We start from the raw sequence: 17,526 nt of genomic DNA on the forward strand, positions 1-17,526 counted from the left end.
CTTAAAATAAATAATAAACATCCGCATAAAATTTAACCAATACAGATTATTCTAACTCCATTAGTTCAAAAATCGTCTGACATACATCTGCATCACTTTGTACGGCAAGAATAGTTGAGGGCCGCACTGAGTCAGTGGAAGAGCGTTCCACTCTAGTGCATGGAATTCCTGGTTCGATCGCAGCTCCCGCCAAGTGGATTTTGTGGTAGGCAAACACAGTCTGTGTGGGTTTCCTCGGAATTTTCCAGTTTCCTCACACTTTCTTCATTTCACCATTTCGTTCATCATTACAGTCTCTCAGCCTCGGAGCATAACCATGGATGTTAAACTGCAGAATACTAGCTGTATTCTGAAGATGCTTTATTTCAGTAACGGAAGTGAAAAGCGCGATTTGTCGTCTGTCGTAGTATCAAAAAGAAAAAAAAAAAAATACAGTAAATCGAATATTCTTTCCCCTTTACAATTGACGCACCCACTGTGATGCTGAGATGAATTACTTTTGAATGAGGGTATTAACTCATAACCACAGGGTAATTAAGGGTTGAAGCAAACACTATCAACACGATAGTAGATGGAAACCAAAACAAACTTTTTTTTTAATGAAAATCGGTAATTTTTGTAAATGTAAATGTTAACCGCGATGTGTTAAGTTATCTACAGTTATTTTGAACTTGCAGTTACGTTCATAGTACTACCAGAACCTATTACAATTAACTAGTCTATAGATATTCTAAATATATGCATTATGTTATTATTACAGCATTATTAGTGGCTGTACACAAACGCCTCCAGAAGTATTTGCTTAAAAATGTTATCACTACATGGTCTTCAACTTGCCAATAAATTGTATCTTTAACGGTAACACAAAATAAATCTCTATCTTGTTTCCTTTGAATGCAAACAAAAATAAATAAATATCGGACTTTATAAAAATGTATTAAATTCAATTCCCTGGAGCTGAAGCCTACGAAGAACCGAGAACAGTTACATGGTGAAGTTTGAACATTAATTTAAGCATCTTTACAGATATTATATACTGAATTTGAGGTCCTTCGTGGCTATATGGTTAGCGTATGCACCTTTGGCGCGGAAAAGCTGGACTCGATTCCTGGCAGAAGCTCATGTTGTTTGGATTCCTTGTTAAAATGTACGTTGACGTCTCATATGGCCTCATTGCTGAAAATGATGCTAAACTCAAATGCAACCCACTATATGAGGTATAGTAGAAAAGTAATGAGACTGGCAACCTGTACGAAGGCTGTTAGAAGCAAAACAATCTGATATTAGTAAGATTCGCCAGAATGATATGAATGTGCTTCCTATTACCCATTCACAAACTGTAAAGCGATCAAGGTTTGAATGTCGTTAAAATAATCCATATGATTGGGTTGGCGCGGTTTCCTGTGTCATATTATTACTTTTCACGACAAATGGATCTGGATGGACTGAAAGTCCGATTTTACGTCTAATGGGAAACTATTCTCTGTCATGTACCCTATTCTCACATATTATGTCACAAACTCCGTACATGTTCAGAAAATACATTGAGATGCCAGTCACACAGGAGTAGAGATGCAAGGGCTCGGAAAAAAACCGGCTTTTTTGGAAAAAAACTCGGTTTTTTCTGCTTTGCTTTTTTGCTTGGGAAATTTTGGGCTTTTTTCAAAATTCTGCTTTAAATCGATAAAGCAGACTTTGTTTCGCTTCTCTATAACACAGAAAGTCATTTAATTAGTGGTTGATGCCGATAATAATATAAAACCTCGAAAGTAAACCATGAATTTCGAAAAGATATTTTAAACAATTTTACTTCAACATTTTTACATTATGAATTCCAAAGGATTAACCAATGTATATAATAAGCACATTTTAACCTCCTATATACAAAAGTAAGCAGGGTTGGCAAGAACCATGGTTGTTTCTGAAAATGCCAAAAACCCGTTTTGGGGGGGGGGGCAGTTTAAACCAGGCTTTTTTGGGGTTTAAACCAGGTTTTTTGATTTAGATATTTTGCTTTATGTATTTCTATTACATATTCACAGAAATAAGTTTGTTTCGCCTTGGTGTTATTATTCAACAACGGGGTTATGCTGGAAGAGGTCACATAAGCTTAAAGAAGTCCGGTCAGTAAATTTCTTAAATTGAAAAACTCCCGCCCTAGCCATTGGGAAAATCCCGTCATTCTTTTAAATGTAAAACAATAACGGGAAAATCCTGTAAAATTTAATTTGTATGTAAAATTTAAAGGTCAACGTATTATAATCAGTACACTAAAACTGAGTGACACACAATCATAGTCAACGTCTTGCGAATAAAATCAGAAAAATAAACACACTGCTGAACAAGACTGCACTTATTTAATATAAAAACACATTTACACGTGACGTTTCGATCTTCTATCCAAGATCCTCATCAGACGTGAGTGTACGTCTGATGAGGATCTTGGATAGAAGATCGAAACGTCACGTGTAAATGTGTTTTTATATTAAATAAGTGCAGTCTTGTTCAGCAGTGTGTTTATTTTTCTAAAACTGAGGTATTAAATTACAAATTTAGTATGTAGGTATCATTGAAAGTCCAATCCAAGCTAATGTTGGAAGCTAAGTAGGCAATCGATAAATTTTACCAATTTTAATCAATATATTTAAGCAACCTTCGCTTCTTTATAAAACAACAGGCATGCAGAAATATATAATTTGGTTTCGTTTTGTATGTTTAGGCTTAACATCCTTACGTAATACCGAGGTTATCAAGGAGAAGACTTTCGCTTAAAGTGACATCCGAAAGAGTACTTGGTTTACACATGAAAGAAGGGTTGTGGTTCGACCGACAATTGAACATGGGACACCTTGATTAAAAGGTGAAAAGGAAATAAGACTAATGCAGATGGTTGACATGTGAAACGTCACTATGAAATTCACACGATTCGCATTTTTGTTCTTTTAATTTTTTTTTAGTTTAAGCCAGTTATTAAAAAAAAAAAAAAAAGCTGGTGTAAACGAGCCAACCCTAAGAGTAAAAACTTCTTTCAAAAAATACACAAATAACTAGCAAAATTGTATGTAGTATTTTTACTTCAAAATATTCCATACCCTCTTTTTGAAACAAAATAAAATTAAAATAAAACATAAGAGAAATACTTAGATTTGTATGATACAATTAAAGGCTGCACATGGTTCTGTATATTCTTGAAATTCTACAGTCAAGTTTTTTATAACCACCATCAAGGGCGCCCATCAGGGGGGTTAAGGGGGCGCTTGCCCCCCCTAGAGGAAAATGTACTTCAGAATATTGAAAATCCAATAGGATTTTTACATTAGTTACAGCAAAATTTGAAACTATTTTTGAAACGTCGCTTATACTTCCTCTCCTTGGAAACCACAACATGGGCGCCCTTGACCACCATCACGGTTTACCCAGTCCTCAAGTTTTCTGAATTTTTAACAAGAGGGATTCAACATATCATTACGGAACAAAAAAAAAAAAAAAAAAAAAAAAAGACTACGGAATATATTTAAGTTAAGCTAAATACAACTGCACAACAAACGTGACTAAGTGGTTGGCTTTTGCGCTTCTATCGGGATGTCCGGGATTCAACCCAGCATTCGACCATTCTGACAAAGCCTTCCTTCATTCCATCTGAGAATGTAGAAATAGTGAGTGTACTGGCCGACTAGGAGTGTAGGAGTTGGCCGACTTCCTTTCTTATTGTTTTTAAATCGTTATTATTACTAATTACCAGCAGTGACGGTTTTGCGAAGGTTAGAGGATCGGTCTTTCGGACTGAAGCCTGTTCTCCAAAGTTGTGGAATCTCTAAAACGAACGAAATATCTGTTAGTTATGCCTTTACTCATAAACTTTAAGCTCCCGTCAAATAAAAATTACGAATGTTTAGAAAAACTAAACATCAGTAGTAAGAAAATCCCTCCCAAAACACTTTTTTAAATTCGCCACTGATTCTCAGTATAAAACGATCTTCAAGGTTGTATCCGGAAGATTATTGCTAAACATATAAACGAAACGAAATATTAGTTATGCCTGTACTCATAAACTTCAAGCACCTCCCAAATAAAATTAGGACTTTTTAGAAAACGAAACAATCAGAGAAACCCCTCCCAAAGTACTTTTCTAAATCCGCTATTGATTATTTGTATAAATTGGTATTCAAGGTTGTATCTGGAAAATTATTGCTAAATCATTGCACAACTACAGTATAACAGAAATGTGGAAATACGGTTTGACGGACATATTGAAAAACGTATGCTTTGACGGATATATAGAAAAACGTAAGTTTAACTTTCGTGCTAGAAGCTGGAGTACTAAGCTCTTAGAAATGAAACACGGATGACAAACTAAAATGATCTAGAGAAGGAAAAAAATGTCGATAACTCAAAAGTTAAAATAAAGTTAAATAACCTGTAAAATTGCCCTCAAATACTACATTCTTCATGTTAGCTTTAATTCGTAAAATATGGGCTCCATCCATCTTGATGGTGAATTACAGAGCTAAATATGGCATTCAGGTCGTGGAAATCTTATCTAACTATAGAATATACTATAAGAAAGCTATTTGGATAGAAAAATCATGAAAATGAAAAAAGCCAAAATTTCCAAAATTCTCGGTTTTTTTCCAAAAAAGCCGGCTTTTTATGTGAAAAAAACCATCGATTCAAAAAAGCCGGCTTTTTTGCATCTCTACACAGGAGGCCTGTATTGTTTAGTTGTTCCACCTTTTTCTACTCGCGTCACACCATAAATTATCTATTAGTTAAAACAACACACCAAAACGTTATACCTCTGAATCCCATATTATACGAAACAAAAAAAAAAAAAAAAAAAAAAAAGTACAAATGTGTATTGCAATAGACATTGTTGTTGTAATTAAAATAATGAACATGAATTAAATAGTACATAAGTGTACTGGATTGACGACTGCAAGTGACTGAGACGACTGCATTTTATCATTAGGTCTCCTTTACTTATACCTTCAATGTGAGCTGCTTAACTGCACACAACGGCTGATTCGTGGATGTATCGTTGACAATGAAAATTTCAATTCTTTCGACAGTATTGAGTTTTTCCCTCTTTGATATTTTAATTTCTGTTAACGTCGAAAAGCTTACTTTATTCAACTATGAATCTGAAACTAACTCGGTGACTGACTGTGCCAGCAGTAAGAGAAATTCCTAAAGTTTTACTAGTAGCTTCTGAACCAACGATGATTTACACAATCGCTCTACACGCAAACGTTAACAATATTTGAGCTATTGTGTGTTGTTTCTTGACTCTCACGCCGGCCTATATTGACCAAAGGACAGGATATCCAAGCCGAGGTTCGGTACTATGAGTAATGCAACAAAACATCGTACCGCATAGTCATTCGAACGTTGTGTGAATGTTTAAAAACTCAAATTTTTATAGATTGATTACATGTGTGTCAAAGGAAAAAGAAAATCAGGATTTTAATTTTTTTTAAAATCAGTAACACTTCTCAGGAGAATCACCCGTATATAGGCCGCAACTAGTCTAAAAACTACTTTTATCTCTTAGCTATGTGAAAACAGTTGAAAGTAAAACGATGCTTCTACAACACTTACAGTATTTTCTCACAAACAAGCTCTCTTTAAAATCGACCAATAATCATATTAACTATGTTGACAGTTGAATATGAGTATGATACTTTGGATGAACATTGCTATTTATGTAACAAACAGCTTGTGTGAATTTCAAAACCCTGATGTATTTCATTCCATTTTAAATCTTCGCCTTTGTCAACAGGTGTCGGTAGTCTTTCAGGTTTAAAACGGATATGGAGAATGGAAGTAAAGGAGTACGTATGCGCCAGGTGAAATCATTTACACTGATACGGCACTTGATAACATATATTGTGGGACTATAAGAAGAAACAATCTGCCACATAATGAAATTAATTGTTACAAAATAGTAGAGTTCTGTGGGTCAAAATTACAGTTCAGTATTACTAATAAGAAATTGAACGTTCAAATAAATAAAGAAACATCACAAAGTGAAAAGAAACATAATAAACTTGTGGAATAGGTTACGTAAGCAAATGATACGTGCATGTTGTGAAACATAAATGATTTCAAATTATGGAAACATATGAACTAACACTTTGCAAAACAACATACTTTTCTTACTTTCTAAGACATGCTAGTATGTTTTGGTAACTATTATCATCCAGTCTGTATGTTCGTCCACTGCTACCTTGTAATAAAGGTACTTCCAGGGTACAGATAACATCATGAAATGGTATCCAGACTTCATCTTTCCGCAGTGGCCATGACAGCACAGAGGACTCAATTGGTACCATGAAATTCACACGTACATCTTTATTTTTACGTGACACTTCGTTGACCATACCAACCTACCTCTAACTGTCATACATGCATGCAACGTACACACCACTAAGAAGCTTATGTTGCCATTCTTCTCTTGCTTCCACCAGACACTGTGATACCAAACTCGTCTGCAGAAATTATCTTCATAAGGACTGTGTTTGCCTCAGTTGGTATAAATGCACTGTGAGAGCTAGTTCCAGGAATGGTCTTTAATTTTGTGTATTGCTTTTCTATGCATTCACTTTCCCTCGAGATATCTTCAGCAAACACATAAAAATAGTGTATGCATTTAATGTTGCTGTCAGCCCATTCGTACATCCCCTGTGCACTAACACTTGGTCTAGTAGGTGATTGAAGAGTGGCTCTGGCTGTCAGTGTTTTTGTAGTTGCTCCTATACTATCACATGGGCTTTTGCCGTGGGATGTTGCAAAATAGTGCAATTCTGCTTTTGATTCCGAAGACAGTTTCATGCTGACGTAGATTGCAAATGTTCTTCTAATTTCTATATTGTGATCCAGCACCATCACTAGAGTAAATTATCTTATTTATCTGCCTATCTTGAAGGATTTGTCAGGTGTATCATGAAGTGCCTTAGGAATATAATCAGAAGTAGCATTATGCTGTAAACTGTCTGATATGCAACAGAAAGTGATACATTGTAGGGTTCCATTATTATAATAGTACACCACGAAAGGATGCACAGTTGTCTGGGATTTCTCCCAATGGTACCCGTGAACCTCGTCCTGTATAACGAACGTGTAATTTTCGGCAAAATCCAGTAAAACAATTAGCTCTCCTTTCTGAAGTGAAGTTTTTATATTACTCAGCTATGCAGCTTGAGCCTTGGTAATGGTGCTGTCTAAGACTATGTAATGGTGCTGTCTAAGACTATCGATTCCCTGAGTCAATGTGTCACAAAACTCATTCACAGAGAGCTGAAGGATTTGTAATGTCAACCGGTCTGTGTGAACTCAGTTTTTAAATTTAACACAGTCATCATCTTCAAGTAACTGATCATCAAAACGTTTTAGTAGATAATCTTGCACAGCCTCCTTCCTTCCACAGTTGCCACAGTAATGTACCACACAGTGTCTGTTCGTTGCACCACACACTGCAATGTTCAGCAGTGTCTTGATCCAGGAAGGGCATCGACCACAGTTTCATGTTTAGGTGATATTGACTGACTGACACCCACCCACCCACTTACACACACACACACACACTCACATTCATTCATTCATTCATTCATTCATTCATTCATTCTCTCTCTCTCTCTCTCTTTCTCTCTCTCTATCTCGCTCGCCTTAACCGTAATGCACCACTTCGGCCTTAAGGCACAAAATTTCGCAAACCCAATTTTAAACTGTGGTTTCTGTTAGCAGAATTCATCATATGTTTCATGTATATTCATTAGTAGTAGCCTTTTTTGAATTTGAACTGTACCTTCTTCTGTATGCACATACATACATTCTTTCATTTCAGGACAGATTCTGAAACACCCGTCGCTTTCATAAATGAAACTATTTCATTCACTGTTACCTGGGGAATTATTTTCCGAGGCTTCTTTTCTTGAAATGATAGGATTCCTTTCTCATCTTAAGTTCTTTGCTTTTCGCACTAAATAATCTGAGGCCCTGAAACTGTGCAGTTTTTCTGATACTCCAAGTTGAAGGAGCAAGTGTTAAGATTTGGACTTTCTGTTTATAGGAAAATGTTTTGTGATACTTTTCTACAAGCTGCTGTATAAGTATAGAGAAATCAGCACACCTGTCACATGTCTTTTCAGTAGAGAAACGTAGTTGAGTTGAGTTGATTTTGAGTTTAACGTCCCGTTCAGCAGCGAGGCTATATGAGACGTGGACCTACTGATTAACGTGGAATCCGAACCACATGAGCTCCCACCGGGAATCGAACCCGGGTCTCCCACGCCAAAGGCGCGTACGCTAACCGCTTAGCCACGAAGGAGCTCTAGAGAAACGTAGTGTTCGGTATTCCAAGAACATCTACTATTTTCTCCTGTACAACATTTGTTATCTGCTTCACTTTTCTCTTGCTGTATTCTTCTCTGTTTCTCATATTTTTCAGTGGTGAGCAGTCTACAGGTTTGAGAGGCACGTTTAGTTGCCCCTAGTGAACAGTGTGTGGTGTGTAGCTAGGATTATACTTATTATCATCATCACTGCTGTTTCTGGCACTGGCACATCTAACACATGTTCAGCACAACTTCGGTCCTGGCACAAGGTTAACCCGAAGCTCATTGATTTTGTTCTCATCCAGAGTGGAGAGGGACTCTGAAAATAAAATTACTTCCATTCTCCACATCCGTTTTACCGACACCTGTTGACAAAGGCGAAGATTTAAAATGGAAGAAAATGCATCAGGGTTTTGAAATTCACACAAGCTATTTGTTACATAAGTAGCAATGTTCATCCAAAATATCACACTCATATTCAACTGTCAACATAGTTAAACACAGCTCTGAAAATAAGCAAAAACTTCGTGTTTTTACAATGATATCAACTTTAACTTCCCATAAATCCTGTAAATAAAGTGTAAACAGTTCTGCATTACTGGTGCATATAGTTCACTATCCTGTAAGGTACTGCGCACAAATACAGACTTTTGTTGTGTTATCTAAGAAATTTGTGACATGTTAAAATATGAGCTTTATAAACGGTAATGTAAAAAAGTGCTGACTTTGACAGTTTATATATCCGAACATAAAATGGTCATGCCACTTTCAACATATTACTTCATTACAACGATGTCTTTATTATGGCTTATTATGGCTTTATTTATTGTTGTGTCATAATTAACACTTTCACTTACGAGACTCATAATGAGCTATTCGCCATTACATCTGGTGAAAAACAAGAGGTCCCTTTAACAATTCTGCAGGCCAATGAGTATTTTCCAACTAGTTTCTTGAACAGAGTGATCAAAAATACTCTGCACTCGTTCCGAAATGACAGTATCTCCAGATCTTTTAAACCTTTGCGAGCAGCAGAAGCACCAAAACCAACATTTAGATCATGAGCCATTTTGATATTGGACGAATTTGTCAAGTCAATGGTAGTGAGCTTTCTGGCGTTGTTTATTTCATTCATGACAGTTTTGCGAATGACTCTGGTTGCAATACTGTACAGTTCCCTGTACATAAATGGCAGAAATGAATCATTAGACTGAAACATGGCAAGAAAAGGTTCCGACTCAAGTGCAACTGACTGAAGAAACTCAAGCTTTGCAACTAGAAGCTGATCCGCACAAATTCTTTTACCTTTTCAGAGGTTTTTTTTTTTTTCACACACACACACACACACACACCACTTACATACTTCCTAAGAGATGTGATCACTTCTAAGACTCTTTTAATGACTTTCAAGTTTTCCAGCCACCTGATTGTACAAAAATTTAAAGAAATCTTAAGGAATCAGAAAATGTGTGTAATCTATTCGTCTGGAAGGGTAATAATTGAACAGATAAAAAAGAGAACGAAGAGACTCATGAAGTGACCACCCAATCTTGTTATGAGCAGTTCTGTAGGCTCCATGTACAATATGTAAAGTACATGTTCCCACGTCAAAAATTTCTGACTGGTCTGGATCACCTGCTTCAATTTTGAAGCGTTCCTTCAAATCACACAAACATTTTACGTTCACATTGGGACCGTCCATTGCAAATTCTTGACCTGCCGTGCCATTTCTTGACATTCTTGACCGAGTGTTCGATTTCTTGAATTTTCCTAGACTTTCTTGACCTATAGACACCCTGTGAAGTTCAATATATACAATTAAGTTGCTGTGTTAAAGGATATATAATATACAGAGAAAATTACGTGTAGAAGAAAACCGGATTGGTTTAGCTACTGGCAAACAACGTGTACATGAAGGTAAAAAAAAAAATGCATGATTCTATAGCACGATACCCTGCCTACTGAATGCAGGTATGTTGGATGCAGGTCAATCAGTTTTGCTGTGGTCTTTGTACAAAGTACAACGTACGTCTGTGCTCTGTCGGAAAAATGCTGTGTGTTAAAATGGAACAGCGTGCTCATGTGAAGTTTCACAACACAAATGTACGATATGTTAAAATCAGTGTACGGAGATGATTGCTTATCACGCACACAAGTGTTTAAGTGATTTAAACGTTTTGAAGAGGGACGGGAAATGATCACAGACGACCCGCGTCCAGGACGATCTTGCACGTCGACAACAGAAACAAACATTCAAAAAGTGATCGATGTGATTCGGAAAGATTGTCGATTAAGCATTAGAGCTGTTGCTGACATCACATGAATAGACAAAGAAAGTGTTTGTCAAATTTTACATGAGAATTTAAACAAGAGTAAAGTGTGTTCAAAATTGGTGCCAAAAAACCTGACATTGGAACAGAAGGAAGCTAGAGTGAACATCTGTACTGACATTTTGACAAACATTGAAAAGGATCCTATATTCTAAGACAAAGTAATTACGTGTGGTGAATCGTGGTTTGTCACTAACGATCCTGATACAAAGCGCCCGAGTTCTCCACGCCAGAAGAAAGCTCGAATGAGCAAGTCGAAATTCAAAGTCATGATGATTGTTTCTTTCGACATCCGTGGGATCGTGTACGTTCACTGGGTACCCGAGGATCAAACTGTAAACCAACATTATTATCTTGATGTTCTGACAACCCTTCGTGAGCGAGTAAGATGACCTGATTTGTGGCAAACGAAGTTATGGATTCTGCACCAAGACAATTCTCCTGTCCATACGGCTCTGTCAGTTAAAGCATTTTTGGATAAACATAGCATTCCAGTGTTAGATCACCCGCCATATTCGCCGGGTCTTGCTCCGTGACTTTTTTTTTTATTCCCCACTGTGAAGTCAGCCCTGAAAGGAACCAGATTTGAGACAGTAGAAACTATGAAAAGAAAAGCGACGGATATCATTAACATAATTTCAAAAAATGACTGGCAACACTGCTTCCAACAGTGGAAGAATCGTATGGAACGATGTGAGGATACTGAAGGGGAGTACTTTGAAGGTGATAGAGTTCCCATTGTGCAAAATGTCCAATAAAAGATTTTGTAGCATCAGTCCGTTTTTTTTTTTTTTTCCTAGCCACACTTCGTATGTACGTTATTATTACCCTATCAAGATATAATCTAGAAACATAAGTACAAGTACAATATGTAACATGCGGTACTGGGTAGCCTATAAGTAAATTGGCAAACTTCCATTTTTAGTATAGAAATGAAATCGGAAACAAGAGAGATACCGATGATATGCTACAATTAAAAAAAAATGCTGAAGTATATGACACACACCTACAAGACGCTATTTTTGTTGGTTTTATTGGTGACTGTAGAAAACATTGTGCAATATAATTTACATTCTCTTTTGTACAAACTAATTCAGGCCTACCTACATGACTCTTGTGTGTGAGGTTAAGTTGTTTATATGAGCCCTACTGTTGTTAGTACTAACTAGTTGATGTTAGTCGAGAAGCAACGAATAAAATATTAGTTGGTGTTAGTCGAGAAGCAAGGATAAAAAACTATCTCAGAACAGCGTGTTCTTGGAAACGACCATAATTACAATACTCCTGAATACTGTCATTTCGCGAAAATATTCAGGAACTGAATAAAAGATTTGAGCAGAACGGTTCGGTAGGGTAGTTTCTTCATGCAGGTAGGCCTAAATCAATTTGTATAGAAGAGACTTTACATGATATTGCGCAAAATTTTGTAGGTCATCAACTAACCAACAAAAAAGAAGCTTGTAGACATATTTTGTATGTATATTTGAGCACTATTCATCTTTATTATTATTATTATTATTATTATTCATATTAATATTATTGTTATTATTATTATTTAATTGAAGCATGTTATTCGTATCACTTTTGGTTTGTGTTTTACTTCTACACTGAAAATGCAATTGTGCCAACTGACTTATGGTCTACTTATACCGTGTATCACATATTGCACAATAATTCATGATTCTACATTATGTGCTAATAAGATATAGTAACGTAAATAAACATTATAAAATGAACAATAAGAAATGGGGAAAACAACTGATTTTCTCGATACATTATATAACTTCAAAGGTGAATAAAATGTTTATAGCCTAGTACTTATATTTTAAGGATTATGAAGAAGTGTGTACAAATGTATAATTTTGTAACTTTCAGTGCATACTTTCTGATGCTTTACTGCACGTTAATCCTGGTACCACTAACTGCTCACACTAACAGGAGAAATCTGGAGGAATGTTTTCAAAAAATAAATATTGTAGTATGTGACCCACAAAAAATACTAGAACTAGCCCTAAATGAGATGACCGACACGAAATACTCGACCTTCCCCTAAATGCACTTTAGAAACATGGTTTAGGGAGAAAATGCGGAGAACTGGATATTAACTATCGTGTGGTGTCTATAGCAAAAACATAAGAGTCGCATTAGTAAAGCATTTATTATATATATATTGCGCTCAAGTGCTATAAAATTAACAAATATTCATATTCATCAGTTTGTTCTTTTTTCTTTCTCTTTCCCATTTAAAGAAAAACACGCTAATCTCACAATCGCTTGACGGTGGTCGAGCCCTCATTGTGTTTTCAACTCAAGTGCAGAGTTCGAGTTCGGCACCAGAAAGGTTGAACGGAGTAACGAGGATGAATAATTATTATAATACTTGAATATATGCATGTAAAGCAAAGGAAGAAGATAAAATATTCACTACTTTTTCTAAATAAAACTCAACTAAAATACATACATTTACGAGGTGTGTTAGGAAAGTAATGAGACTGATTTTGTACTAACTAAAGTTTTCATGTTTTTCAAACAACAATGTTATCCACTTCAAAGTAGTTCCCTTGGGCAGCTATACACCGGCGGAGTAGTTGCTTCCACTCTTGGTAGCAGAGCTGGAAGTCTTCAACTGGTATAGCTTTTAACTGGTCGGTCACAGTCTTTTGAATATTCTCCAGAGATCCAAAATGACGTCCTTTTAGCAGGGTTGGCAAAAACCATGGTTTTTATTGAAAAAAAAACAACAAAAAAAACAGATTTTTTTGGTTTAAACCTGTTTTTTTTTTTAACCAGGTTTTTTTGGTTTAAATAATTCGCTCTATGTATTTATATCACATATGTACAGAAATAAGTTTGTTTCACCTTGGTGCTATTATGCAACAGGCGGGTTGTGCTGGAAGGGGTCACATAAGCTTAAAGCGGAGTCCAAACCGTTTCTTGACTTACATCCGAAACAAATTGTCCTCCATTTGAACTCGAAACCGCGACTAATTGGCCACAAATGCGATATGTCTGCCGACTCACTCTCAAAAGATTCCTGATATGTTGTATTGATCTTTACATACTTATAATACATGGTGTTTCAAAACAACACCGACAACGTTTGAGAAGTGGTTCCTGACACCAAGATAAGACAGAAAGTGTATACCCCTGGGTGTACAAATGTTTCCTTTCGGAGTTATAGGCTGCCGAAAACATGAAAAACTAAATTTTAGAGGTCCATAGCTCCAATACTATGGGACCTACAGTAGTCGGGTCAAAACTTCACTTAGGAACTAGTGTATGCCCTATCCAAATATCCGACTATGCCCTATCCAAATATCCGACTTTCAGAATCCTGCGGTACTTCCGCAACTATTTTTCTAGAGGTAGGTAGTGAATACTACAGATTATATGCCAGTAACCAAACTCCGTCCATAAAAATTGTTGCGTGAGTACCTTAGGATTCTGGAAGTTGGATATTTGGATAGAACTAATACTAGTTCCTAAGTGAAGTCTTGAACCGACTACTGTACGTTCCATAGTTTTGAAGCTATGGATCTCTAAAGTTCAATTTTTCATGTTTTCGGCAGCCTATCCGAAAGGAAGCATTTGTGCACCCAAGTTGGTCTATACTTTTTATCTTGGTGTCAGGAATTACTTCCCAAACGTTTCGGTGTTGTTTTGAAACACCCTGTATAATTGTCTAATTGTCAAGAGTCATTTGAGAAGGTCAAAAAGATAAACAGTTGCACACGTGAAACCATTATACATAATTACAGAGGGACAATTTCAAAACACTTCAGAACTAATTAAGTCCAAGTTAGTTCACTACGACTTTTGCTAGTCCAAGTTAAAGAAATACGACCTAATTTGCATATCACTAAGAAAAGTGAATAAAGATAAGACTTATTTGAGTCCACTTTGCCTCTGACCCATTTGTACGTAAATAGATACCAAAGATACTTATGATTTCAGTAAATGAACCTCCCTCCAAAAAAATAGATATATCGATGATTTTTATCAATAGTAAACATTATTAAAACGAAACAATATTTAGAATTTTTCTTTGATTGCAATTGCATAACAATGATAATAAACTATTAAAAAATCACAAAAGAAACATTCTAAACTTATTTAAAAAAGTTTTTTTTAACAGTTTCTATTCATTTTTAATATCTGTTCTAATTGTTTAAATTAAACATCAGATAAAACATACACTAACTATATTTATCTTCAGAATTGTACAATTATTTTGATATTTTAATTGTTATACATTTTTAAATAATATTGAAGCCAATAATGGACAAGTACAATGTAAAAATTAGAAGTTGCTTTTGTAGTATATTTTCTGAGTAATGAATGGGGAATTTAGGTCTGAATATAATACGAATAATATGCGGAAGTGACACGCGATAACCCACAAATGTATGTTCATCAAGATTTTACGAACACTTACACTTTTACGAACATTTTTCGTTTTTTTTGGTTTAAACCAGTTGGTTCTTTTTGAAAAAAACAGCTGGTCACCTTGGTTTAAACCAGCCAACCCTGCCTTTTAGGACACATTTCAATTTCGGAAAAAGAAAAAAGTCACAAAGACTCAAATTAGGTGAATAGGGGGGTTGAGGAACAACAGTAATGCGTTTTGAGGTCAAAAATTCACTGATGGAAATAGCCGTGTGATACAAGGCATTGTCATGATGAAACATCCACTTGTCTGCAATGTCTTGTCTCACACGAATCACTCTTTTTCTGAGCCTTTCAAGGACACTTTTATAAAACACTTGGTTGACACTTTGTCCTGGTGGAACAAATTCTTTGCGCACGATACCCTTACTGTTAAAAAAAACAATCAAATCAGTATCGTCTTGATCTTTGATTTGCTCATTCGACATTTTTTCGGCCGACGAGATGACGGAGTGTGCCACTCTCCGCTTTGTTTCAGGATCGTACTCAAATATTCAGGATTCATCACCTGTGATCACGCAATTGAAGAATTGTTGGTCATTGGCAATCCTTTCAAGATGATCAACGCACACGTTTTTTCGATTGTCCTTCTGTTCAGTTGTGAAGTTTCTCGGCACCATTTTGGCACAAATCTTTCGCATGTTCAAATCGTCTGTCAAAATTTGATGTACGGTGAAAGTGTTTAAATTTAACTGTTCACTCATCATCCTTATTGTTAAACGACGGTCTGATCTCACAAGAGCCCTCACACGTTCAACGTTTTCGTCAGTTTTTGAAGTTAAAGGTCTCCTTGAGCGAGGTTCATCTTCAACGTGTTCTCGGCCTTCCAAAAGTGATTTGTGCCAGCGAAAAACTTGTGCTCTTGATAAGTAATGTTCCCCATAGGCCTGTTTCAACTTTTCGAAAGTCACACTCGCGGATTCACCAAGTTTAACACACAACTTTATTGCACAACATTGCTCTAAATCCCGATGCTCCATTTCTGTAACACATGGCGCTGTCAAAAATAATGAGTTAGTTGTACGGAGTTGTAACTCGGACTGAGGAAGTGGAAGGGATAAACAAACTGGTCTAGCACATGCCGGTAGACACAACGTTGCCAGATCGCCTGCAGTGTTGCCAGTCTCATTACTTTTCTCACACACCTTGTAAATGCATTACAAGCGTGAAAATTGGCTTAAGCGCTGGTTTACGATTTTATACAAAATGATGATTAAAGTAATTAACTATAGCAACATCTATATGCTCAACTTAAGCGTACTTACAAGTTTAACTGCATTTTCCTTGTTATCTGAGGCCATGGCTAGTATTTCTGACGAAGCATTGAATTTAAGAGAGGAAACAGAAGTAACTAAGTTCAATAAGATCTTGACTGGTCGCGGAGTTGTCCCAGGTATAATATTAGATGTATCGTAAACATTAACTACTCCAGTATGTGAGCCACATGCTAGGAACTGCTCATTAGGAGAGACCGCAATACTTGTGCCTACGATACACCCATCATCAACAAATTTATGAACACAGCTTCGAGAATTAATGTCCCAAATGTATACTTCTCCAGCATCTGTAATTTAAGAAAAAGAAACTTAGAAGAGAAGTTTGAAACAGAACTAATTTTAACATTGATATCTCTACGGAAATATACTAATTGTCAACCTGTGAATAAAAATTTTCAACGAGAGAGGATGAACAAAATGCTTTACCCACGAAGTTCTAAGCATTCTAAGCAGAAGTTAATTAATGAGATATTTTCAAATAAACCAGCATTTCCTTCATAGGCATTTGTTGTTCACTGACTGACAAGGCAAATCACTGCTAGCATAGCATCAATATTTCGAAGCTATTTCTAATTATTCCCTTTAATCTCTATTTTTAACACATGTAAATATTGTATTCTGATTAAGTAAGGTTTAAAACTAAAAACACTTCTTTTACATAATTTCTACTAAATACAATGGTTTCTACAATTAAATACAATGGTCTATTACTATGGAATACACTTCTTTGTTAATCAGGAATTTTGCCATCATTGGCAAGTCACTTGCAAAATAAGAAGCTTCCATATACTACGGTCCTTACGTAGTAGCAATTATCTGTTTCAATACTGTTAAACATCATCGTTCTGGCAGACGTCACTAATTTCTTACATTAGAGATTTTGTACGTTAATACAGGAAACTGAACAGAGCACAAAAACAGAAAAAAAAAACATATGTACGAATAAGAGCACAAGACTAGAAAAAACATAAAACTTTTGTTGGCATTAATTAATAATGCCAAACCAATTCAGCAATGGTTTCAAATTTTAAAACCGTTATACCTCAACACTAATATTTTGGGCTTTGTAACTTCTGCCAGACGAGGATTTCCATGTATATTATCTTCTTTTGTGCAGGCTGAATCAGACAGATTTCAGTG

At 35.9% G+C, this 17,526-nt stretch overlaps 1 protein-coding gene across 3 annotated transcripts in view; it reads right to left on the reverse strand.

Annotated features, from left to right (window-relative positions):
• The window catches only part of wcd (U3 small nucleolar RNA-associated protein 18 homolog wicked), a 108,121-nt gene that overhangs the window by 34,978 nt on the left and 55,617 nt on the right, over positions 1 to 17,526 (reverse strand). For all 3 annotated transcript variants that reach the window (XM_081728594.1, XM_081728593.1, XM_081728592.1), the window contains one exon: positions 16,375 to 16,673. In XM_081728594.1, the coding sequence (XP_081584720.1) occupies positions 16,375 to 16,673 (299 nt within the window). The remainder of the gene's footprint in view (positions 1 to 16,374; positions 16,674 to 17,526) is intronic.

The sequence above is a fragment of the Thermobia domestica genome, chromosome 10 (genome assembly GCF_964235325.1).
Source record: "Thermobia domestica chromosome 10, izTheDome1.hap1.1, whole genome shotgun sequence".
NCBI classification, from domain to species: domain Eukaryota; kingdom Metazoa; phylum Arthropoda; class Insecta; order Zygentoma; family Lepismatidae; genus Thermobia; species Thermobia domestica.